The sequence below is a fragment of the Centropristis striata genome, chromosome 15 (genome assembly GCF_030273125.1).
Source record: "Centropristis striata isolate RG_2023a ecotype Rhode Island chromosome 15, C.striata_1.0, whole genome shotgun sequence".
Classification (NCBI taxonomy): domain Eukaryota; kingdom Metazoa; phylum Chordata; class Actinopteri; order Perciformes; family Serranidae; genus Centropristis; species Centropristis striata.
The window spans coordinates 23,251,528-23,276,232 of NC_081531.1; the positions used below are offsets into that span (position 1 = coordinate 23,251,528).

Below are 24,705 nucleotides of genomic sequence, written 5' to 3' on the forward strand. Positions count from 1 at the left end.
ATTTCTTCCCTTTTGAGAGTCCCAAAGCTGCTATTAACATTTTCAGGATGCATAAATCTAAAAAAATATCTGCTATAGCATAGAAAAGTTGAGAGTGAAAAATGAATTTAAGTCAGTGTACCAGAACATAAAGGTGCATCTCAATAAATTAGAATATCATAGAAATGTTTATTTATGTTCTTATTATCTAATTATCTTCTAATTATAATGATCATGGCTTACATTTAATGAAGACCTACAACTCAGCGTCTCACAAAAAGTAATATTACAAAAGACCAATTTTTAAAAGTCTGTTTAATATGTAAATGTTGGCCTCTGAAAAGTATGTCCATCTATAAGACTCAATTTGACTTGAACTACTGGAAATGGACTTTACATGATATTCTAATTTACTGAGATGCACCAAATCATATTGCCTCCACAAAAGTCTGGACATTGCTTCAAATCCTAGACAATCTGTCTTCTTCTGTACTAATAATAAAGTAATACTTACACAAACTGTGTGGTTGATCCAAAGGAGACACACATTAAAATTTCAAAATGTCAATGTAATTATGACAGCTTACAATAAATTACAATATATTTCTGTCCATGTCAGCTTAAATACATTACATAAATTACAAAGACATTAACATTACACCATTGATAAATAAACAGATAAGACTTTAGGGGTGAATGAATCATCACTTTCAAACAATCACACTCAATGGCAGATACTAGGTAATTTTTTTTCATTTCAAGTCTTATTATAAATTCCTTGCCTGTGTAATTCCTTGTCTGTTATACATTTTAATATTGGGTTATAGCCTTTCTGGTTGTTACTATAATCAATACATATATGAGATTGAATTCAGAAGTTGCATTACATTACACTAAACAATGCCTCATGTGACATAACAGAGAAACACAATCAGTGTGAGACATTACACAACAGCAGACTGTCACCAAGCTGTGCTCAGTTTGTTTATACCACGGCCGCAGAAAACACTTCTGATTGGCTGGCTGGCACTTCCATTCAACGTCGTACACCAAGACAACTCAAACACTTCCAGTCAACAGTTTTATTACTATTGTTCAAAATCTGTGCACAAAACTGGAGGCTACCATAGCAGAAGCAGTTTTGCTTTGAGCTGCGTTACAGATGAATCTAACTGGTTGCTTACTGACAACAAACTTGAATGACAGTTTGCATGATGATATACTCAGAGGTGTCCTTATATTGCACATCTGTAATTGTATGTCTTATTCAATTACTAGTTCAGGCAGTTTAATCTGACCCACACTGCAAATTATTTGTTTCTAACCAAGATTAAAAAAAACTTTAGATTTAGAAGTGTTAGATAATTTATCTTGTTTTAAGAGTTAATTTCTTATTTTAAGTGTTCAACATGCTTATTTCTAGATTTAATCATCTTAATTTAAGAAATCTTGTCAAGTGAAATTATCTGTCCATGCAGCAAGATCATTTCCCTCAGATTTAGTGTTTTTATCTTGTTTTTAGACACACCTTTTTTTCAGTGCATCCTATATAAGCGTGAGGAGAAACAAGACAAAACTTGAAATCCAGTTAGGAGCCATCAGGCACCAAGCCAGTATCAAGCAAAGTGACTTCACAGAGTACACGCTGACCTGCCTTGCTCTCCACCATCAAAAACAGTCACTGCATGTTGTTTAGTCCTCTTAAGAAGAAATGAATCAGGGCTGTCACAATAAATTCTGCTGACTGGAACCGTCCTGCAGTGTATGTGACTTACAGATTTGCATTTGCGAGTCTGTGGTGTGTATACATTTGTTTTATGAACCATGGCAGCAGTTGTCAAGTGATGATCATCGCAGTGATAGTACAGTGACTGTACAGGTGAATGTCCGTGTGGTGTGTCATTACTCTCCCCAGCTGTGCTCTCTCAGAAGCCCTGTATATGGCAGTAGGCCTCCAGGCTGGAAAAGAGGATGTAGAGGAACCAGAGTCCAAAGAAAAGAAGCGAAGTGAGGACTCTGGCCACCCGCGGGCCACCAAGTTCGCCGCCTATGGACGGCCTCCGGCGTAGCATCAACACTCCCATAGAGAGGAAGGCAAAGATGGTGAAGAGTGTGACGGAGAAGGCCAGTGAGCCCGGGTCAACACGGAAGACCTTACCTTTGACCTGCCAATATATGGCAGCCACGGACCAGGCCACCCCGATGCCCAAAAACACATTCACGGCGTTGCTTCCTGTCACATTTCCTATACATGCATCCGCGTACTGGTCCTGAGTGGCAGCTACTTTACTGGCAAAGGTATCTGGAAGAAAAGTCCATCAATAAATAGTCAGTGGAATCCAAAACATTATCCTTTCAGTGGCACAGACTTCAGGATTACGTGCATTGACATATACATTGACATTACTGTGTGCACCTCCCAGTTAGGAGTTTACTGTATAGTAGTGCTGGGTGATATATCGATATATTTTTAATAGGGCCGGGACTTTAACGCGTTAATTAAGATGAATTAATTACACAAAAATGAACGCGTTAAAAAAATGGACGCATTTTAATCACACTTATTTTTGCACCGCAGAACGTTTCTCACTGGATGAGTTTCAGGCGGACCGATTATACTGGAGCACCAACTAGCGTTCATGAGTTCAGACAACAACAAACCACAGTGAACATGAAGGAAGAAGCTGATGAGACCACTTTGGGTCGCCCCGTGGATGATGGGACATTTTGTTACAAAAAACCAACAGATGGAAGCATAATAAGATAAGAGCATGGTTGTGTTGCTATGCAACAAGGAATTCACATATCACCGCAGCACATCGAGCCTCAAGTATCACCTCAATGCTAAACATATAGCAGCTAGCGGCTAGTGTGGTAGCTAGCGTGGATTGTGTTTTACTTAAAAAACCAAAGTATTATAGTTTACAGAAGGTCTACCTACCTATAGGCTACCTGAATTTCTGAAATGTACTATATTTCTAAATATGCTATTGCTACACGTAATGGCAAAAATGGCACTGGTCTGTTGGACTTGAACAAAAATAAACAATATTTTTTTTGCTTAAGCTTATGTATTCAGTCATTGATCGAAACCCTTCGGTTGGGGGCCAACCAACTCTACCAACTGAGCCACAGCCGCCCAATTATTCAATGGTATACTAAAAATCCATGTGAAAAAAATTACTTCTCACTGTTCTCAGGTCAAATATTTATATGCGATTAAAATGCGATTAATTTCAATTAATTAATTACAAAGCCTCTAATTAATTCGAATTAAAAAAAAATATATATATTTTTAAATGTGATATGGAATTAGACCATATCATGTAACAGTTAGAAGAAATTGAAGAACTTTTATTTTGAAGAGGTGACTTTTATTTTGGTGACTCTCTGGTCTCCTTAAGGTTAGAGGAGTCCTGTTTTGTTATTGGCAAGAGCAACAATCCTCATCCGTCTTTATTCTTGTGGCATTGCCAGTGAGTATGTTTATTTGTATTTGTATATTTGTTTAGGAGGATTTAACATGTTGTAAGTTATATTTGTTATATTTGACTTATGCACATGGTTAATATTGTCTGTATTATTTGTTTATTTTCAGTTTTACCTTTTCTTCATTAAAATCCTGCCAAGTACTTCACTGGTCTGATCATTGGAGGAGATTTTTGTAGAGATGAGTTTAGCTGACTGTTTCATAACTCAGATGAGAACAGTACAGACCATATCGCATATATCAACAGTTTTTTTTCTTCTTTATGTATAAATGCTGCCCTTACTAGGGTTTGTCATATTTAGTTCTTTTGTAGTGTTCGTTATTCTTTTCTCATATAAATATATATATTTTAGAAAAAGATTGGCCTATTTTATTTCAGAGGCTATTTTTATTTAAGATATTTTTTTATTTAAATGTGCACTTTATGGAGCTTTGATTTAAAAAAAAGTTCTCCTGTTGTTACACAATATCTATGTTCCCTTAAATAAACAGTTTCAATAAAACTACTTGTGAAATGTCATATTTGGCTTTGACCGAACATTTGCTCTCACTTTGTGATAAAAATATCGGGATATATATCGTATATGGATATTCAACCTAAACATATCAGGACATGACTTGGCCCAGCACTAGGACTCACCAGTAGAATCACTTACCAGGCAGTGAAGTCCCCAGTGCTACAAAGACCACCGCAGTGACAGTGTCTCTCAGGCCAACGGTGCAGCCAAAATGAGAAGCTAGGTCTCCAATAATGGCTGTTAGTATACCAATGACAGAGATTGACACTATGAAGCATGCCCAGCCATTCCAGTACTCCGTGGGAGGGACGAAAGCAAACAGAATCTTCCAGAAAACGCACATTATGTGCATGAAATAGTCGAAGCAGTTCGGCATTCGCTGCTCCTGACCCTCCTCCTCATCACCTGTTTAAATGAGACACAGTGAAGATAAATCAAACAAAGCAAGCCTTCGCTAAACCAGACAACAAATAGTCCAGCACATTAAGTGCCTCAGAGTAGGGCTGCACAATTAATCAAATTTTAATCATGGTCACGATTTTGGCCGCCATGATTTAATTAACCTGATCGTCGGCGATATTTCCATTTTAAAATGCGGCTCTCCTGCATATCTAATCAAGGTCTTTCTACACCAGTAGTCCACCAACCACCAGGGGGCGGGGCTGATTTTTCCCCCTGAAAACAGCCTGGTTCCTGATTTGATAGAACGCTAAGCAGGATGTGACGTAGTACTGGACGCCACAACAACAGGCGCCATTTGTAAAAGCCGGTGAAGCAGTGTTGCCAACTTAGAAACTTTGTTGCTATATTTAGCGACTTTTCAGACCCCTCTTTTTTTTTTCAAAAAAGCGACTGGAGACAAATCCTGCAACTTTTTCTGGTGTTATTGGAGACTTTTGGAGACTCCTTCTGAAGTGGCACAGTCCTCCTGCAGCAGTCTCTCCAAGCTGCAGAGCCGGAGGGGATGTTAAGCCCTTAGCGTTCAGTCTGCAAATTGGTAACAGGCTAACAGTTAGCTCTGTAGCAGTACAGTGTGTATGTGCTGCTGCTACAGGAGGTGTTAGCTTAGCGATCTCTGTTTACAACAAGCACCAGACACTCTGTACACACACTAAAAACTGTTCCTATTGTTTGTTTAAAAGTAGTGCAATAAAAATACAGATGTTCTTCCTAACAAGATGAATAATCATGACTAATAATCGTGATTATAATATTGATCAAAAAATAATCGTGATTATCATTTTGGCCATAATCGTGCAGCCCATTTTCATATGGTTTGAACAAAGCAATGAATGATGTGTTAATTAGTGAGCTTTAGATAGGAACTGGTAGACAGAATTTGTATTGTTGGGACTGAACAAGGCTAGCTGTTTCCCTCTGTTTCCAGTGTTTATGCTTAGCTAATCAGCTGCTGGCTTGAGTTTCATATTTAAAGGAAAGGCACAAGAGTCAATCTTCTCATCTGACTAAAAAAGAAATGAATGAGCATCAGTGGTGTAATGTAACTAAGTAATTTACTCAAGTACTATAATTAAGTATAATTTTAGTTACTTGTACTTTACTTGAGTATTTCAGTATTAAGTAACTTTATACTTCTACTCCACTACATTTAGCGGACAGCTTTAGTTACTTTTTAGGTCAGATTTTACATAAAATGCACCATTAATAATTAATAATGCACCAATAATATATTTAGAATATATATCAGATTATATAACAATCTGTGTGGGAATATTCTGCATGACGAGTACTTTTACTTTTGATACTTTAAATACACTTTGATGCTGATACTTTTGTACTTTTACTTCCGTAAGTTTTGAATGCAGGACTTTTACTTGTAGTTGAGTATTTTCACAGTGTGGTATTAGTACTTTTACTGAAGTAAATGATCTGAACACTTCTTCCACCACTGATGATCATATTTCATCAAACATGTTGAACTATTCTCTGAAACTGTGTCTTTTGAATGTAAATATAACGTAGCTAGCTGCAATTTGGGATAAATAAATAGGGTTATGTTCTTTCTCTGTGTATTGTTAGTATTGTGAAAGTGAGTCATGGTCATATCTGTTTTTTGGCTGGTGAAAATATGTTCTGCTGCTGTCCCCTTTACAGCAATACATTACTCCTACCTGCTCCTCTACACTGGGGTGATACACCGACTATGGATAAGAAGCTCATCCAAACCTACTTCAAACTATTCCTTTAAACTGATAGTCAAGCTGCTTTGGACCAGATTTGAGAAGAATGGCGACACGTCGGACAAAAGCACCACATTTTTTCCACATGCTCTCTATCACCATGAGTTTCAATTTTTGGTAGGAGCCACTTCATCAAGATTCTGGATCGGAGATGGCACCCATATAAAGTCTGTGAGAACCAATATATCTTCCAAGCCATTTAGAAGGTCAACCTTTGTGTCAAAATATACAAAATATAAATTTTCTTGGTCAAGGAATCATTTAAAGCTATTGAGAATATCACTAGATGATTATTTGATTAAATACATATGTTCACTTTCGCCATTTGTATTGAGGTAATTTCAAAGTTCCTAAGCGGTTGGATGTATATTGATATAGGTCATATACAGTGCACATATTCTGACAAATGAATAACATGCTTAAATTTAATTGAACTTTATTAGCTTTATTCATATTATTTGTTACATTTACAACTACAAAGACCTTCGCAATTCCATTGTGCCTTCTTGCATGAGCACCTTGAACCACAGCCCCTTGCACCTTTACAACCACACTTAACCCGTCCACTGCAGGCTTAGATAGGCTCAAATAAATTAAATTAAATAATCATCTAGTGATACTCCCAATAGCTTTAAATGATTTCTTGACCCAGAAAATGTATATTTTGACACCAAGATTGACCTTCTAAGTGGCTTGGAAGATGTATTGGTTCTCATAGACTTTATATGGCTGCCATCTCCGATCCACAATCTTGATGAAGTGGCTCCTACGAAAAATTGAAATCTATGGTGAAATGTGGAAAAACTTTGGTGCTTTTGTCCGGTGTGTCCCCTTTATTTAGCTATGCCGCCTAAGTTAACATGTTTAGAAAAAAGACTAATTTATAAAGTACAAAAAACACAAACATGTATTAGCCACTGACCTGCACTGACTGTGACAGCTTCAATGAACTGCTCTCTCCATGAGTGAGTCCCAAGCACTACGGCCAGATTTGTGTCCTTCAGGAGTTTGTCCACTGTGTTCTGTTACAACATATTAAAGAGGTCAGTAATGAGGCAGAGGAAGTCACATTAATATACACCGAACACATGGGTTCATGTTTCTGTCACTTCACCCTCATCAGGAAGTAACAAAAAGTTTAAACCCCTGGTTACATAAGAAAATGATTTTGTTTGCAGGATTAACAGCACACTGTAAAAAAAACGGCACTCTTGATTGCCCGTTTAAGATTGCCATTTTATTCCATATTTTACCGTAAAAAAATAAAAACTTTTTCCATCAAAAGAAACGCTGTTCTGCCATATAATTGACAAGAAAATATTTTATAAATGCTGCATAAATTAGAGACTTTACCATTAAATATTACAGTATATTTTTGTTAGAGATATGGTGTTTAGCACATTTAACAGTCAGAAAAAGTTTTTTTTTCAAAAAATAAAAATTCAAAAAATAGAAATTCCAGTGATGGCTTGTATATATATTACAGTATATTTTTGCTACAAACACGATGCCAATGTATTTTACAGTGGAATAATGTATTTAAAAATTAAAAATAAAACTGTAAAAAATACTGTTTTGGCTGATATATACATTTACGGTGTTTCATTGTTACTGAAACTGAATTAAACCATTTATTATTTTAAGGTCAGCAGTTTTTCACTGTAAAATCTACAGACATTTTTTACAGTGCAGCATTCTAGGCTGGGGGCAGACAAGGTTACTATAGTTAAAAAAATATCACAAAATAACTAAAACTAGAATTGAAAAAACATTTTCGTTAACTGAAAAATAAAATAAAAATGAGTTAAAAAAAAAAGATAACTAACTGAAACTGCATTGTGTGGTTACAAAACTATCTAAAATTTTTGTAAAAATGTCCTTTGTTATGCCTTTGTCATGCAGGAACACATTGGTATATATGTAAATTGAAACAAATTCATTTTAAACTAATTAAAACCAACTGAATTTGAAAACAAAAGTTCACAACCAAAATAAAACTTAAACTAACGAGAAATTAAATAAAATTTAAAAAATAACCAGCAAGGCCCAGTTATAATCCCTCACCAGTATGGCAGATATGAACATGCTACATATTAACACTATAAACGCTGACTTCAATGATGCAAAACATTCCCAAAATTTTATACACAGCACACACGAATGCACACACATCTAAAATCATGATGCGTGTAATGCATGAAAAAAGGTTGAGAATGTAGAATTGGTTGATAATAAAATATAGAATGTCTTTGTAATCAGGGGAAATGAGATAATGAGATGTGAAAAGTCTAATGAGTCCCATCACACACAGAATGCTGGTAGAAACTGTACCTGGTCTAGTACTCCATTGGGAGTCTGACGAGTAAGAGGGAGTGAGGTGGTTAATGAACAAAAACACTTATAATCAGAAAAATATCAGCATTCAAAAATCTAAAAACAGATAGATATTTGTTATCAATTTTGTTCAAACCCAGATGAATCTGTGATGACGGTGGAGGTACCAGATCGGCTTGGCGTCCTTCGTCTGCTGCTGATTACATCACACAAAACGCTACAGCAAGGCCACTCGGCCAAACTAAGAAGCTTTCGACTTTTAGATAGATAGACAGACAGATAGATGTGTGTATGTGTGTGTGCGTATATATATATTATATGTGTATACACAAATACACACACATAAGTGAAAAATAGCTTGCAAGTATATATAAATATTTATTTACATATATATATATATATATTAGACTCGATTAAAAAAAAAATCTAATTAATTAGAGGCTTTGTAATTAATTAATCGAAATTAATCACATTTTAATCGCATATAAATATTTGACCTGAGAACAGTGAGAAGTAATTTTTTTCACATGGATTTTTAGTATACCATTGAATATTGACTGAATACATAAGCTTAAGCAACAAAAATATTGTTTATTTTTGTTCAAGACCAACAGACCAGTGCAATTTTTGCCATTAAGTGTAGCAATAGCATATTTAGAAATATAGTACATTTCAGAAATTCAGTTCTGTAAACTATAATACTTTGGTTTTTTAACTAAAACGCAATCCACGCTAGCTACCACACTAGCGGCTAGCTGCTATATGTTTTGCATTGAGGTGATACTTGAGGCTGGATTTGCTGCGGTGATATGCTTATTCAATATAGTCAAAATAAAAAGCAGTTTATTGCTGCTTAGCACACAGATACATAAAAACATGAACGTTGGTTTCGCCACAGGCAAACGTTGCTATGACTACAGCCGGTTGCCACGATGTAAAGCTAATCACAGCTGTCTGACGTACAGCCAATCACAGCTGTCCATTGTACATTGTACTCCCATTCAAGCGTACAGCCAATCATATTGTGTGACGTAATCAACAGGCGAAGGACCCCGAGTCGATCTGGTACCTACACCGGAACATTATATTTGGTCTTCTGTCAGTATAATGGAATATAATCTTTGCCCTCTGTAGCTGCTCTTACTTAAGGGGAAACACAGGATACACCAGATGATATGTCAGAGAGCACATGTTAATCATACAATGTTATCAATTGCTGCTATTTTTGCAACGCAATAATCCAGCATAGTGCAAGTTTTTTGATATGAGATTTCAATATTGAGTTTTGACCACAGATTACAGCGTGGAAAACATTGGCTACAGTAGCTGTATCGCTCCTCTAATGCTAAGTTTGCAAATAAAAAAATAAAATCATAAAAGCAACTCTTTTGTTATTATTTTAAGTGACAGACCCCAGCAGAAATTCTATACTGTGCGTTCAAAAAACAGATGCTTTGTCTCCAACTCAGCCTCTGAGTTGGAGACAAAGCTCTGCTTTTATTTGTTGAAGCTTTGAAAGACAATACCAGTCAAATTAAGAATGTATGTATGGTAAGTAAACTCACCTGTCACCTAATATTAATTTAAACAAACGATTGTAACGTATTTCACAAAAGATAATAGTAATATTCTACGACGGAGTTTTAGGGTCAAGTATAAAAAAATTCAGACCGGGGGAGGGGGGTAATATTTCCAGAAAAAGTCGCAAATTTGCAAGATTAAAGTGGCAAATCTGTGAGGGAAAAAGTCGGAAAAATAGTGTTTTGTTTGGAAAAGCGGGAGACATCCCGCTGGTAGAAACGAATGAAATATGGTGATGTAGAACCTTGAAAAACAAAACACCAGGCTATTCTTCATACTTTTTATCTCATAAATCTGAGAATTTTTCCTCACAGATTTGCCATGTTTAATCTCGTAAATCTTTGACCCTTTTTCTTGTAGATTTATATTAGCCCCCATCCCTGGGTCTGTATTTTTTTATATTCATAATTGGCCCTAATCTCCGTCGTAATATTCTGTATAGTCACTCAAAAAAAGTTTCTGATTCATATTTGCTTGTCAGTCCCTTGTCTTCAGTGATTTGGTTGTACACTAATGCTAATTAAATCCTATCAGTCACTCACACACCTTGAACTCACAGGACTCCTCTATGATGACCTCCAGCCTGCTGTGTTCTCCTAGAATGGGTTTGCCCATCTCAGAGATCCTCCGGGCCTCTTCCTCCTCAGGGGTGGGGTTACCTGTCAAGGAGCACACAATCTAATCATCATGTCTATATATTTATGTTTATTGTATTTTGAAAAAAAAAACAACAATGCAAAAACATCAAAGAAAAAGGCCAGCCAAGGTCTACATGCCCAAACCTAAAGCATAATGATGATAAAACATTCTGCACTCTCACACACTTTCAAGCATTATTAAAGGTGCTGTGTGTAGCATTTAGAGAGACGTTGCTTCCATAATGTAAACAGGATGTTGGGATGGTCACAAGGACATATTTTTGCCCTAATTCCAGACAGACTCCCTCCAATCGTGCCGTTCATCCTGACTGTTTCCAGCTATAACTCAAAGCATTTGACTGACAGAGTTCATTAGCTGTGTTTCCACTAGGGGGGAAAGTGTCCACCGGGAAAGTCTCAGGCCACACCCTCTCTAAAGTCCTCTCACTCTGCGTGTCTTCATTACAAGTTAGCCCCCAGAGGGATTTAGAGACTCCAGAGGTGACGTACGGTTTTCACCGTCGCTAACTGTGCACAACGTCAGGAGCTGAAAGCAGCATGGCTAATTATGCACAGTCTCCGCTGATCATAAACATAGTGATTGTGAATTAACAGCATCGCTAACTGTGCACAGTTAGTGTACACCAGAGTGTCTGGTGCTTGTTGTAAACAAACAGAGATCACTAAGTGAACACCTCCTGCAGCAGCAGCACATACACACTGTACTGCTACAGAGCTAACTGTAGCTAACTGCTGCTAATGGAGGCTCTTCTTAACGAGTCATGGGGGTCGAAGGCTCTTCTTAACAAGCTGGCTCGTTAAGAAGAGCCTCTGACCCCTGCGGCTCCATGTCATATCCTGCTTAGCGATCTATCCAATCAGTAACCAGGCTGTTTTCAGGGGAGAAAAAGGACCCTGCTCTTCAACAGGGACTTCAAAAAGTCCAGACAAAAAGTCCAGACAAAAGATCGCTCAGGATTGCTCATATTCAAATTAGGGGCATTTCGGCAGGTGAGACCCGCCTGAGACGTAGGTTTAGGGCAAAAAACTTTGAGGTAAGATAAAAGACAGTATAAAAGTAAATAAATGTACGTAAATACCGGAAGTGAAGTAGTTACGAGGGGGATGTGATTACTGAAAGTTCTGTAAAAAAACGTGATTCACAAACGCAAACCACAAAAGTTACGTAATAAACGCAAGTTATGTAAAAAAACGATTACTAATGTTTCACACGGGGAAAAAATGATTACTAATGTTTTCACACGGGAAACTCCTGGGTGAAAGTCTATCATTTGTTTGACAAAACTAATAATGAGCACAAAACAAGAAGTAGCATAAAATGAAGCTTAAGTTTTCAGATATTTAACAAAGACATCAAGTGGAAATTTAATTGCTCTCTTTTTTTAAACAAATACTCCAGGAAGTGTAAAAGGAAAGTAGCAAAATCCTTTTTGCTACAGGAAGCAAGACCCTTAAATCTCAAGGGAGGGGTTTTTATGCAATTAATGTTAAGAAACACATTGGCCCTTATTTATCAAACGAGCGTGAAAAAAAGCACAGATCTGAGTGTATATTTTGTCTTACAACAGGGTTCATGTGGGATTTATCAAATGATCGTATCTCTCCAATCACAGCGTTTTTGGTTGAAGGAGGTAAACAATGTTTTAAAGTAAGTTTTAATTCCAAAAGAAGAGGAATTTCTCAGAGTCAGAAAGTCAAACGCTGACGTCCAACAGCTGCAACACGACAAACTGGTTTTGTTTGGCAGCATAAAAAGCGAAAAGGAAGGAAATCAGTGGTGCTGTCAGCAGAGTAGTAGTGGAGCATTAAACTCCTGGTGAGGTTGAAGTATTTCATTTCTACATCCTGATATATAAAGCCTAATAATCTATAGAATATCCAAATATTGCTATCATTATGATGGAGAAATATTATTCACCTCTTTACATTTAGTAATAATTCTGTCCCAGTCAGAGGAGTGTGTGGCAGCGCTGACTGGAAATGTTTCTATTGGGTCAGAATCACTGGTGGAGGAGACGCTGACGCTCCGGTGTACAGTTGGATAATAATAATAACAATAACGGTAACTAACAGAAGACAACAATATTTAATATCCTTGGCTAGTATTCTGGTTAAAGAATGTCACGGTCGCAGGGTGTATTTATTTTAAGTGATGTTTTAATGATAAATGATGTAGTCTAAACATGGTTTGGTTTGTCACAAATAAAAACAAAACAGCACAGACTTTTATCAGCTCCAGGCATCGATACTATAGTCTAACTATAGATCAATTCTCAGACTCAGACGTGTGGACTTCATGCTGACTCAAACCTGCGTACCCGAGCTGAGAGCAGACTGAGATCTGATCGTACCCTCCGCTAACGTCCACATTGATAAATGCCGAGCCTTGGGTAGAAATGATTGTACGCCCACTTTACGCTCACTTTCTGTCGTATGCTCGTTTGATAAAAGAGGGCCAATGATCTTAATGAAGATGGTGTGAGACTAAAGTGTCCAATTGTCTCATTTATCAGATTTGCAGGTTCACAATGATATTTTGGAATTAAAAAATGCTGCACATTGCATCTTTAACTCCCAAACCATCTTACCCTGGTTTAGCAGCAGTGCTGTGAAGAAAGACAGACAATGATTCAATACAATGTCACTATTTTCAGGGACTAATACATTAGAGTGGCTTAAGATTATCTAAAATTCACCATGCAACATGCACTCTCACTGTTTCCTATCCAATGATAGAAATTGTGGTACATTAAAAACTAATGTAATTGATTCTTTTGACCTCCACTAACAAGCACATATCCAGTTCCTGCACCATCCTTTTGACACATTGACAGGGAACAAGCAACTAAAGGGTACCAACTTCATAATTGGCTGCAGCGCCTGTTCTACAGTGCAACAAAGACAGCAGAGAATGGCAGTGTGTAATCTTCAGTTAGTGGCTGTGACGCATGTGCACTGCAAAAAAGGTGTGTCTAAAAACCGGATAAAAACACTAAATCTGAGGGAAATGATCTTGCTGCATGGACAGACAATTTCACTTGACAAGATTTCTTAAATTAAGATTAAATTTAATTTCTTTAAATAAGAAATCAACTCTTAAAACAAGATAAATTAAAGCTGCAGGCAGCGATGTACTTAATTTAAGAAATCTTGTAAAGTGAAATTTTCTGTCCATGCAGCAAGATCATTTCCCTCAGATTTAGTGTTTTAATCTTGTTTTTAGACACACCTTTTTTGCAGTGTGCCCAGCGTTCAGCCTCCTGTGTTGCTGCTGTCGTTGTTTTGACATTAGATCTTGGATATTGCTGCCATCTACTGTCTGTAAGTGTCATATCATATGCTGGTGTAAATAAACAATTCTTCTTTGACTATCATATCATAGGGTGTTACTTCACATCTTAAAATAACCATGAAAGTCGTGTAGACAATAAAGATTAAATTTAAAAAGAGTACAAACTTACCAGAGATTCCTCGCTTCAGCCATTTGGGGTCCTCAAGCACAATGAAGAAGTTTTCCTGCTTCTCATACTCCTCCACATTTATAATGTGCACTTGTAGGATCTGACTGGAGATATGCAAGCATGCATACACAGACACGCAGACACACACACACACACACAGGCACACACACACATACACACACACACACACACACACACACACACACACACACACACACACACACACACAGGCACACACACACACACACACAGACAGACAAGGCACACAAATATTTTTTTATTATTACTACTTAATACTATGAACATAAGGTCCATACATTGAATAAACAATACTTCCACTGTTAAAACATTTTCTCTACCAGCTACTGTAAATCACATCGCAAATTGAAGTGACATAAATAATAAATGACAATGTGCCTTTAAATAATTCAGGCTTAAACAGAGTGTGCCATTGCTCCTCAGCGTGCCAAAGAAATACTATACTAAATGACCTGTAGCATAAAAATACTGGAGTTAATCAAAGTCGCTAGTTATTTTGTGATGCATTACAACGAATTCTTGACAACTTGAAAGAAGAGTAGAAACACAGCACAGTGTTCTCAGCAGAAAAACAGAAAAAAGAAAAGAAAAATTAAGGCTCCACACCCTTACACCTCTCCATTAACTATTCTCTGCAAATTGTTAGACCCCTTGTTATATAACAGAGTCTTTCACTAAGTGTACAATTAGTCCATGTGCAAACACAGCTTATATAAGATGAAAATTTAATGGGAAAAGGATCTCTCAGCTTACATGGGGTGACTGGAGGTTCCCACACCTGATCAGGGATGGGATTATCTTTAGGTGTCAAGTCATCAGGTAATTCTGTCTAAGGACCTCCTCCACCTGGTAATCTTTCAGTGAGGGTCAGGTGCCCTTTTCCTAGAGGCTCTAAGGGGCCAAAGTAGTATAAATATAAAAGCATTGAGGGTGTTGGGTGATCTAACTATATTTCTTTCTAACTATATTTCTCTTTATAACATATACAATCTAAAGTCACCGTTTAATATGAAATTATTATATATTTGAAAAATATTTTTTTTTGACATTTTTAGAGACACTTTGAGCAAAATTCATTACCGTAACACATTTTTTAATAGAGTAAAAAAACAACGAAAGTGTTTTTGACCCGTTCATCCGTTTTTCACAAACGAGGTATCCATGACACACGAATGCATTCAACAGCGTCTTGAAATCTAAAGGTGCTTGGTGTTATACTTTATTACATTATTGGTATAAAGTGTATTACATTATTGGGAAATGCACTTTATTACACTATCGGGAAGTTATTACATTATCAGGTTTTATTACATTTTCAATGGACTCAAGTGCAGATTTTTATTACATTATTGGGGTTATTACATCATCGGGAATTTATTACATTATCAGGTTCTACAGGGGGTATTCTGTTTCTGTGTTTTGTATTGTTGATGTGTTAAAAAACTATAAAGTGTTTAAAAAACAAACAAAAAAAAAAAACGTTTTATTCTGTCGAAAAACTAAGTGGCTATTTTAGGAAATCATTTAGGCTTATTTTTGAAATGAAAGACTTCTGTCTTCAGTAGGAACCAGCAGGACTGAAGCTTTGAGGAGGAGAAATATTGAGAGATAGACTATTTTGATCTTTTCATGGACTTTGACCTTGACAAAATTATAGAATATCACCAGCCTTATCCTTATCCTTTATAAAATGATTTGATTAAACGTTCTTAATAATGTATGATGTATATTGCTGACTTGGGAAGATGCAACTTTAAGAGTTTAAGAGTCATGTCTGGCTCTGCCTCCTTACTGGAAAGAAGATAATGATGACCTTAAGAAATACATCAGTTCATCAGACTCCATTAGATCCTAGTCACTATGTCTGGTTGCTGACTTCTTACTTCTTACTTACAAAGCTCTAAATGGTCATATCTTAAAGACCTCATAGTGCCATATTACCCTTCTAGAGCACTACGCTCCCAAAATTCTATGTTACTTGTGGTTCCTAAAGTCCTTAAAAGTAGATTGGGAGCCAGAGCCTTCAGTTATCAAGCTCCTCTCTTGTGGAATCATCTCCCAGTCTCAGTTCGGGAGGCAGACACCCTCTCTTTATTCAAGAGTAAACTTCAAACTTTCCTCTTTGACAAAGCCTATAGTTAGGGCTGGCTGAGGCCTTGGACCAGCCCCTAGCTTTGCCGCTATAGGCCCAATGTGTCGGGGGACACGATACACCGGGCCCTTCTTTTCTTCTCTCGCTGATGTCTCAATAATACATGACACAAGCTTTTATTTTCCCAGAGTCCTCCACTTTTCTTTACTCTCTCTTTCACAGGGTGTGGAGCTTTGGTCCTGCTCAGCATCACTCCTGCTGGTCTCACTGCTGTGGATCTGGTTCGGCCCCAGATGGGAATGCTCCTCTCCTGGTCCACTCTACACTCACCAATGGTGGCGCTTCAAATGCCAGAATATTTAGCTCAAGATAATAAACATCATCTTGATACATTGCTGGTCAAGTTAATTAATGTCGTCTCAGTCGCTAAAGTTATTGTTAATTAATTTATATGCGTCAGATGATGATGTAGTATATGCAAAGTATATATAGCTATGCCATTCAGAAAGTTATACATTTATTTATTTATTTATTTTTTATCCCACGAACAATAATGTATATATACATATACATTATTGTTATTTATAAATAACTGTTATTGTACTGTAAAATAAATAATCACAGAACACATTTCCATGGTCCAAATTCAGACAGGATCAGTGAAATATTAAATGCTAAATCGTGGAGATTCAACCTTAAAGCATCTTCTTCCATTTTCACTAATATGTGTCAGAGTGCTGATGCCAAAGACACATCGTGTTATGAACTGATTTTGAAATTGCGGCACAAGCAGGACGTCCAATTACACAATGACGGACAGCTGCACAGTGAAGGCTGTTCTATTTTTGCGTTACACCAGTGAAAGGAAGGACTCTGGCCAATTTTACAATACACTTTGACATTGATCTATATATTTAACCAGACGAAGGATTTTATTTATTAGATGTCTGAAATGTCTGGATCTTAAATTATAACCCCAGGATGGGGTGGGGGGGGGTAGAACCTGATAATGTAATAAATTCCCGATAATGTAATAACCCAGTTAATGTAATAAAAATCTGCACTTGAGTCCATTGAAAATGTACGGAGCCCCTAAAGGGACATGGTGAAAATAAAAAAAAACTTTGGTATCTCGTGAGCACGAGAAAATATCTCGTGCTCACGAGATACTTTTCTCGTGAGCACGAGATGCATATTGCATGCGCGCATGGTGTCTGTAAGAACACCCTCTGCATTTCAGCTTGTTTCTGTATGAAAATGACATTACAGGAGTTAGTTCGGCTATATTTTGACCTGGGGCTTCATTATAAGGACATTGCTGCTTTACTTGAAAAAAAACGACAGTTGTTTTCCCAAGATAATGATATAATTAATTCGAGATCTTGAGAAAACAAAACAATAGTGTAGTCCTTACGCATAGCCAGTAATGTAATGTATTTGTAACCCGGCCCATGTGGGATGAGCCTCTCCACACCCTGGGACTCTGCGTTGGCTCTCTCGCACAGCACAATAAATAATTTTATTGCACAAAGTGCCGACTACAGATGAACCCAATCAGTAGGCTCGCTAAAGTGTTAACGTACAGCATAACATAGACCTGCATCAGACAGAAAATTATCATATTAACGGCGATTGTTGTTTCAGTACCACGGACAGCTCACGCGTAACAGAAACTGCGCAGATCATAGGCATCGGCAACCAGTTAGTGTGGAAACCAGTAAGGACACAACACAAGCCTTTAATCTTTCTGTTGTCTCACGCCAGTGTTTACTTGTACTGTTTAAGGTTGAGCTGCCAGCCGTTGTGAGAAATAAAGCACGACGCGGTCCGAGCCGCAATATAACGACCACCGGTGTCCGACTGGTCCCTCCTCCGCCCTCCATCATCATAAACAACACAACGCAGAGTCCCAGGGTGTGGAGAGGCTCATCGCACACGGGCCGGGTTACAAATACATTACATTACTGGCTATGCGTCTGGACTACACTATTGTTTTGTTTTCTCAAGATCTCAAATTAATTATATCGTTATCTTGGGAAAACAACTGTCGTTTTTTTTCAAGTAAAGCAGCAATGTCCTTATAATGAGGCCCCAGGTCAAAATATAGCCGAACTAACTCCTGTAATGTCGTTTTCATACAGAAACAAGCTGAAATGCAGAGGGTGTTCTTACAGACACCATGCGCGCATGCAATATGCATCTCGTGCTCACGAGAAAAGTATCTTGTGCTCACGAGAAAAGTATCTCGTGCTCACGAGAAAAGCATCTCGTGCTCACGAGAAAAGCATCTCGTGCTCACGAGAAAAGCATCTCGTGCTCACGAGAAAAGTATCTCGTGCTCACGAGAAAATATCTCGTGAGCACGAGAAATGTTTCTCGTGCTCACGAGATACCAAAGTTTTTATTTTTATTTTCTCCATGTCCCTTTAGGGGCTCCGTAAAAATGTAATAAAACCTGATAATGTAATTACTTCCCGATAATGTAATAAAGTGCATTTCCCAATAATGTAATGCACTTTTTTACCAATAATGTAATAAAGTATTACATTAATGGGAGGTTATTACATTATCAGGTTAGCCTTCATTTCGCAAGTCCTGATAATGTAATAATTCCCCAATATTGTAATAATTTAACAGCAGACCACCCACTACTTGGGTTCAAGTGGTGATACTGTGTAGGCAACTCTAGCTCAAGAGCTCTAGCGCCACCAACAGGTCAAAGTTGGATGTTTATTAACTTTTGACCCTTGCGGCACTGAATTTAAGCAGGACGTCCAATTACACAATGACGCACAGCTGCACAATGAAGGCTGTTCTATTTGTGCGTTACACCAGTGAAAGGAAGGACTCTGGCCTCGACTCTGGAGGACCCGACTCCTACCAAGGAAGGATCCTTGACTTTGGGATACAGCTTCTGTCTCCCTCCCTCTCAACCGTCTCTCTCTATCCTCCCTCCCTCTCCCCCCTCAACCTCTATCTACTCTATTCTACTCTGTTGATCTGTACAACCACATCTATTGACATCTGTCCGTCCTGGGAGATGGATCCCTCCTCTGTCTCTCCCTGAGGTTTCTTCTTCTTTTTCCCCTGTTAAAAGGGTTTTTTGAGGAGCTTTTCCCTGGCCGATGTGAGGGTCTAAGGACAGAGGATGTCTTAACATGTACAGTTTGTGAAGCCCTTTGAGGCATGTCTGTGATTTGTAATTTTGGGCTCTATAAATAAAATTGACTTGACTTGACTTGACTTGACTGGGCCTCACCTGGTACGTTCATTGGTGAATTCCAGCTCTCCTCTGGCCTCCTCGTAGTCCACCCCAGCCTTGGCACTGCCGTCTTCTGTGTGGTACGGCACAGCGACGGTGCCCCTGGAGCCGGAGTTCCTCACTACTGTCACCGCCAGCGTGCCGGTGCTCTCACTCACCCGCATCACACGCTGGCCGAAGGTGAAGATGCCAGCATGGTCATCATCCAAGATGGTGATAGTAGCAACCACTGGCTCCACTAGTCTACCCGTTGGTGGAGTTCCTGTCCCTTCATTACCACCTTCTTCTAACCTCAGATTCTGAAGACGCACAAAGAAATGTTCATCCTCCTCAAAGATGTCATCATCCAAGATGTTCACCTGGAGAGCACATTAGTATTAAGATCAGCCCATGGACAACATTTTGTACATTTTTAAATAAAATGCATCAATCTTGTGCTAGAGCTAGAACACCTCACATCACACTGCAAAAAAGGTGTGTCTAAAAACCAGATAAAAACACTAAATCTGAGGGAAATGATCTTGCTGCATGGACAGATAATTTCACTTGACAAGATTTCTTAAATTAAGATTATTAAATCTAGAAATAAGCATGTTGAACGCTTAAAATAATAAATTAACTCTTAAAGCAAGATAAATTAAAGCTGCAAGCAGCGATGAACTGGCCCGAGCAGAGTGCACTGACAATTATTTCTTTCTTAGCAAGATAAAAAAAACCTTTAGATTTAGAAGTGTTAGATAATTTATCTTGTTTTAAGAGTTAATTTCTTATTTTAAGTGTTCAACATGCTTATTTCTAGATTTAACTATTTTAATTTAGGAATTCTTGTCAAGTGAAATTATTTGTCCATGCAGCAAGATCATTTCCCTCAGATTTACTGATTTTAGACACACCTTTTTTGCAGTGTACATTTTTCAGTATGGAAATACTGTAATATATAATCTTTATTGTTATCCTACTGTGTCACTTTTAATTGCTGTTAACATGCTTTCCACTAGGACATGGAGTAGCCAGTGTCAACAAATAGCTGGCTAGGGGGGGTAGAAAGTTTTTTCCATGAAAGCCCAAATTTGGTGTCCTCTTGCACATTCTAATGCCACTATTCCATCATATACTGATCTTAATGATTGCATATTTTAATGAATTATGTTAAAGGAGAATAAGGGTTCTTTTATGTTTTTTTTAAGGCATCTTAATTTGACAGTCTTTTTGTAAATTCTGTGGTCGACACTGTGCTCTTATTTTGAAAACAAATCGTCAAAGTTTAGCTTTTTGTGATTAAAACTACTTTAATTGTAAGCTAATGTTAGCTCGCGAATACCGAACGGCATATGCAACAGTGTGTTTAGACCTCTGACGGCCCGGACAGGTTGATAATATTAAGTTTGGCACTCGAACAGGCAAATGGTGAGATTATGTTTAGTGGGGGTGGGACTGATACAGACAGGTAGTCACATTTCATCCTGAAATTGTTTTGAAGTGGGGATGGGCTGCTTGGTACATTCAGTGAATGTGTAAGTATGTGAACGCGCACACATGTCGGAGGACGGAGAGCCCCACTCAGGCAGGGTTTTGACTGACTGACGGGTGACAGACACTAGGGCTGCACGATTATGGCCGAAATGATAATCACGATTATTTTGATCAATATTGTAATCATGATTATTAATCCCGACTATTCATCATGTAAGGAAAAACATCTGTATTTTTATTGCACTACTTTTAAACAAACAATAGGAACAGTTTTTAGTGTGTGCACACAGAGTCCGGTGCTTGTTGTAAAACAAACGGAGATCGCTAAGTGAACACCTCCTGCAGCAGCACATACACACTGTACTGCTACAGAGCTAACTGTTTGCCTGTTAGCAATTTGCAGACGCTAAGGGGTAAACATCCCCTCTGGCTCTGCAGCTGGGAGAGACTGCTGCAGGAGGACTGTGCCACTTCGACTCGTTCTTACTCTTCTTAAAGAACCCAATCACACCAGAAAAAAGTCGCTGGATTTGTCGCCTGTCTTTTTTAAAAAAAATAGTCGCTAAGGGGGTTGAAAAGTCGCTAAATATAGCAACAAAGTTGCTAAGTTGGCAACACTGCTTCACTGGCTTTTACAAATGGCGCATGTTGTTGTGGTGTCGAGTACTACGTCACATCCTGCTTAGCTCGTTATTTATTTATGCAGCTACATGAAACCTTAACCATGCGTTCGTCCCCTGGTGGTTGGTGGACTACTGGTGTAGAAAGTGCTTGATTTGATATGCAGGAGAGCCGCATTTTAAAATGGAAATATAACCGACAATCAGGTTAATTAAATCGTGGCGGCCAAAATCGTGATCACGATTAAAATTTGATTAATTGTGCAGCCCTGACAGACACTCTGCTTAGCAACGGCAACAAAATGCAAAATAACTTTATATTATGAATCGTGTAAAAATACTTTCTGTAGCTTGAAATGTGACCTTAGCGCAGCACATGAGAGTCTGGCGAGACAGATTAGAGTCTGGCGGGCCGCCAACGTCTAGGTAATTAATGGGAAACCTAAAATATTAATAAAAAACATCAACGGAGGGTTTGCTGTTATCTTTTTTTAGTTTGAATAATATACACGCAGTCCCTTTCCCCCCTGCTCACCTTGATCTCTTTGCGGCTCTCGCCTGGCTTAAATACCAGGGTTCCCTTGGTGAATTCATAGTCTGCTCCAGCATTAGCTGAGCCATTTTCTGTACAGTAGTCCACATAGAAAGTGTTCTGGCCTGTGCCCCCCTCGAGGATCACCCCGAGGCTCAGCGAGACACAGTTCTCTGTGCATTGATACTGGGCACTTTCAAAAGCAATGTGTGAGCATGTGGCCTTGTCATCCTCCTGTCCTCCTGAGCGACGGGAGTGCTCGGCAGCGTGCTTCCTCAATATGTTGCCGGCACCAATCATCATGCGTGTCGCCTGCACACGATAGAAGGCGCGGCTCTTCTTCTGGTGGACTAGGGCGGAGTAGTTGGCCATCTCAATCAGCTGGTCCAGGTCTTTGTCTGGGTGTTTCTCCTTCAGGTCTTTCAGGATGCGGACCACCTATCCAACAGAGGAAATACACCACATTCATAACATGTACATGCTTTTTACATGCCCAGTATTAATAAAATAAAACATTTGTGGAAATATTTAATCAAACTAAGAAGATGAACTAAATGGTCCCCACCCCAACACTAACACTCACATGCATACACACACACACACACACACACACAGATACATGAACACGCATACATGCACCACCCCTTTTATTTCCATTAGTTTATTTTAGTTTATTCTATTATTTTATTATTTATTTATTTTGTTTGTTTGTTTGTTTATTTCTTTCCTTTGAGATCCTCATTTGGGAAATACCAGTTTGCCTCGTATATATATGATTGTCTGTTTACCTTATTGTTTGTTATTTACTTTGTGAATATATACCTGGAAAAAAGGAAAAAAAATGCAAAGTACAATATTGCAAAGAAAACAAAATTACTGAATATGTTTGTGAAGGTAAGAAGCCTTGCAATAAAGTATTAAACATGTACGTTTGGTGAAATACTCTGCACAAAAACTCTCTTGAAAATAAACATGAACTGCTTGCCTAGTCATGCCCATTAAAACAGAAGTTTTAAGTTTTAAGTTTTAGCCACATATGGGGTCCTGCAGACAGCGTGCTGGGATTCAACAGTAGAATGAGAAGACATGGCTTAGTTTTTGGTGTTTCTTGGGACAAAACTTTTATGAAATGCGACTTGCAGACAGATGCCATGCTCTATATAAAGAATAACTTGAGAAACTTCTAATGTTCGGCCTCCTACTAATCAACTTCCTGCTGTTCAGACTATTCTCTGCACTCCTGCAGTCAGACTCATGCTGGGACTGAATCCCAGTGCCCCCAGGAAACCTGCTATTCCCCTTAAACCCCCATTAAGTAGCTTTAAAGTTACACAGATGTGATCCACCAGTGGGTCTAACAGAGTAGAAGATGCTCCCTTGCTTCTAGCTTTCTGCCTTTCCACCTGCCTTTTTAAAAATTCTATAGAAGAATTATTCCCTCTTTAAGATAATACAAACACAATATGAGCAAACCCCCCCCCAATAATTTTAGGGTTTCCCCCAGAAAACTGTTAAGCCAGGTGAAGGTATAGCAAAGTCAAGCCAAATTGGCCCTGTGTAGGCCAGGGACAACATTAAGGTAGGGCCCTATAGGCTCTGTGGTAACTGGAGAGAAATCTACAGAACAGCAACATCCGTGAAATGTGGAGAGGAATCAACACCATCTCTGGCTACAACAACAAGAAAAGACCGCCAGTGGCGGGTGATGTAGAAAGAGCTAATGAACTCAACCAGTTCAGTTCAACAGATTCAATACAGCGGCCTCACCCAATGCCAATGCTGCTGCTGCTGCTGCTGCTCCTGCTCCTCCTCCTCCTCTTCAACATGTGTACATCTCCAAAGCAGTATCCACCCCCCCTCTTACACCTGAGCCTCCACCCTTGTCTGTCACAGAGATGGGAGTGAGGTTGGAACTGGGAAGACTTTGCTCTGGGAAGGCTGCTGGTCCAGATGGTGTGTGTCCAAGGCTGCTCAAAGACTGTGCTGCCCAACTTTCTCCACAAGATCTTCAACCTCCTACAGTTGGGGTGTGTGCCGGCACTGTGGAAGATTTCCTGTGTTGTGCCGGTACCAAAAATAACATTTCAAGCTGAACTTAATGACTACAGACCAGTCGCACTCACTTCTCACATCATGAAGGCCTTGGAGCGGCTGATTCTACGCCTACTGAGAGCTGAAGTCAAAGACAAACTCGACCCCCTGCAGTTTGCATACAAACAACACATGGGAGTGAACAATGCTGTCCTCTACATGCTTCACCGTGCCCTTGCTCATCTGGAGGAAACATCTGGTGCTTATGTCAGAATCATGTTCTTTGATTTTTCAAGCGCATTCAACACCATCCAACCCAACATACTCCAAATCAAGCTCACAGAGATGGGAGTGGACCTTTCCTTCATCTCCTGGATCACAGATTACCTGACAGGAAGACCACAGTATGTCAGGTTGGGGAACTGTGTTTCTG

General features: G+C 38.6%; 1 protein-coding gene across 1 annotated transcript in view; it reads right to left on the reverse strand.

Moving 5' to 3' along the window:
• Nucleotides 1–404: 404 nt before the first annotated feature.
• LOC131986860 (sodium/calcium exchanger 2-like) overlaps nt 405–24,705 on the reverse strand; it is a 38,026-nt gene continuing 13,725 nt past the window's right edge. Inside the window, exons 5-11 of the mRNA XM_059351996.1 lie at nt 22,245–22,679; nt 19,614–19,975; nt 14,224–14,327; nt 10,650–10,762; nt 7,111–7,210; nt 4,126–4,392; nt 405–2,281 (exon numbers count right to left, since the gene is read on the reverse strand). Of these exons, the coding sequence (XP_059207979.1) occupies nt 1,905–2,281; nt 4,126–4,392; nt 7,111–7,210; nt 10,650–10,762; nt 14,224–14,327; nt 19,614–19,975; nt 22,245–22,679 (1,758 nt within the window). The 3' untranslated portion in view covers nt 405–1,904. The remainder of the gene's footprint in view (nt 2,282–4,125; nt 4,393–7,110; nt 7,211–10,649; nt 10,763–14,223; nt 14,328–19,613; nt 19,976–22,244; nt 22,680–24,705) is intronic.